We start from the raw sequence: 1,570 nt of genomic DNA, 5'->3' as shown, positions 1-1,570 counted from the left end.
CCTTTCATCCGGATGCACTGTCTTTAGATGACATGCCAGTTAGCATATAAACTGCACCTATGCATGTATATTAGTAACTGTTACCAAATAAGTATTATTTTTTAAATAAATGTGAAAAAACTGATAAATGGATTTGAAACACATTGGGGCTGTCCAGATTGTTGTGAAAATGGTCCTGGATTTGCAGTTGGGATTGCATTTGCAAATTTGTTACTTGCTGCCATTGCAACCGTGTGTTTTTTTATTATTGGAACGATATCGTCGTTTATAGTACAAAACCGCATATCAACAAAATGCAAAACCACTTATCAAGATAATGCAAAGCCGAATTGAACAAACTTTATCAGGCCGATTCTGAACAGAAACTCCCTGCGAGTTTTCTCTCTTTTATCTTGCCTCCTATCATGAATAAAAATTCCCCCGAAGATTTGTTTTTATTAAATGACGGAGTTGAGCTGTAAAAAAAAGTGTCCAACAGCTCTCTCGAAGTTCGAATTTAAAATAGGTAAAATTTTAATAATGGATTCAATTGCAAAATATCACAATTGAATGTACGTAGTGCAGGCATAATGCTATAACCCGCTTTATTTGCAATATAAATACATACATGCGTATATATTTCTTTAATTTGCTTTTGTTGAATGCTTTATTTTAAAACGCTTTTATCAAGTTGCAATTTTGTGTGTCCAGACACCATTTTTAGCTATAATTACAACGCTTTTTCATAGATTATAATCAAAGTTCCTATACAAAAGTCTAGACATTAACCTCGACGGTAGGCCTTGCCGGAAGTACTTAAATATTGCGCCTAAAAATATGCACTACATACGCTACAGCGGAAATGGACGATAAGCCATTTCTTTAAATGAAATTAATTTTTAACATTTTGCTTGCATATGCATAAAATAAACCACACAAATATTTGCGCAAATACCAACTTTTACAAATAGGAATCGAGTTAGAATCTTATATCTACTAATTTGTATTTGTGCAAATAATTGTGGGGTGTATTTTGCGCAATAGTCTTCTCTTCTCTTTTTATTGCAAGTTAATTATTTTAATATCGGTTGCAAAATTTTATACAGACAAGACTAAAAAGTACAAAATAAATCAAATAAAAAAAACTTTTTAATATACCACGCTATATCTTTGTATTGCATGCGCTCCACGTTGTTCGTTTTCAATCCCATAAATTGTTTATAAAGACTTTTGATAAAATTTCAAATCAAAAGTTATCAAAACAAATTCTATGGGACTGAGAAATATTGTTTTCTACTTTTAGTCCATTTATAAAAGCGTGGTATATTAAAAAGTTTTTTTTTTAATTCATTTATTTTCAATTTCATTCCATTGTGAGTTGCGCTCAAAGGAATTATTATTATTATTTTTTATTAAAAAAAAATATAATCCGAATTTTGTCCGATTGACAAACAAAACGATTTACTGGTAATGTATCTTTTTCTATATATACACAAATTAATTCTAATAATATATGTACATACATACATACATATATATGTATATACATAATATTAATTTTTATTCCTTTACGTAGACACTGAAGCAATCG

The 1,570-nt window shown here is 29.7% G+C and overlaps 1 protein-coding gene across 1 annotated transcript in view; it reads left to right on the top strand.

The window, feature by feature from the left end:
- The window catches only part of LOC118746657, a 15,637-nt gene extending 15,509 nt beyond the window's left edge, over positions 1-128 (top strand). Inside the window, exon 5 of the mRNA XM_036480520.1 lies at positions 1-128. Within this exon, the coding sequence (XP_036336413.1) occupies positions 1-50 (50 nt within the window). The 3' untranslated portion in view covers positions 51-128.
- The last annotated feature ends 1,442 nt before the right edge of the window (positions 129-1,570 follow it).

This window comes from Rhagoletis pomonella, unplaced genomic scaffold (assembly GCF_013731165.1).
Source record: "Rhagoletis pomonella isolate Grant_MI unplaced genomic scaffold, Rhpom_1.0 Rhpom_scaffold_00011, whole genome shotgun sequence".
NCBI lineage: Eukaryota > Metazoa > Arthropoda > Insecta > Diptera > Tephritidae > Rhagoletis > Rhagoletis pomonella.
The sequence above is the reverse complement of the archived record's forward strand: the minus strand, read 5'-3'. Positions and strand labels throughout refer to the sequence as shown.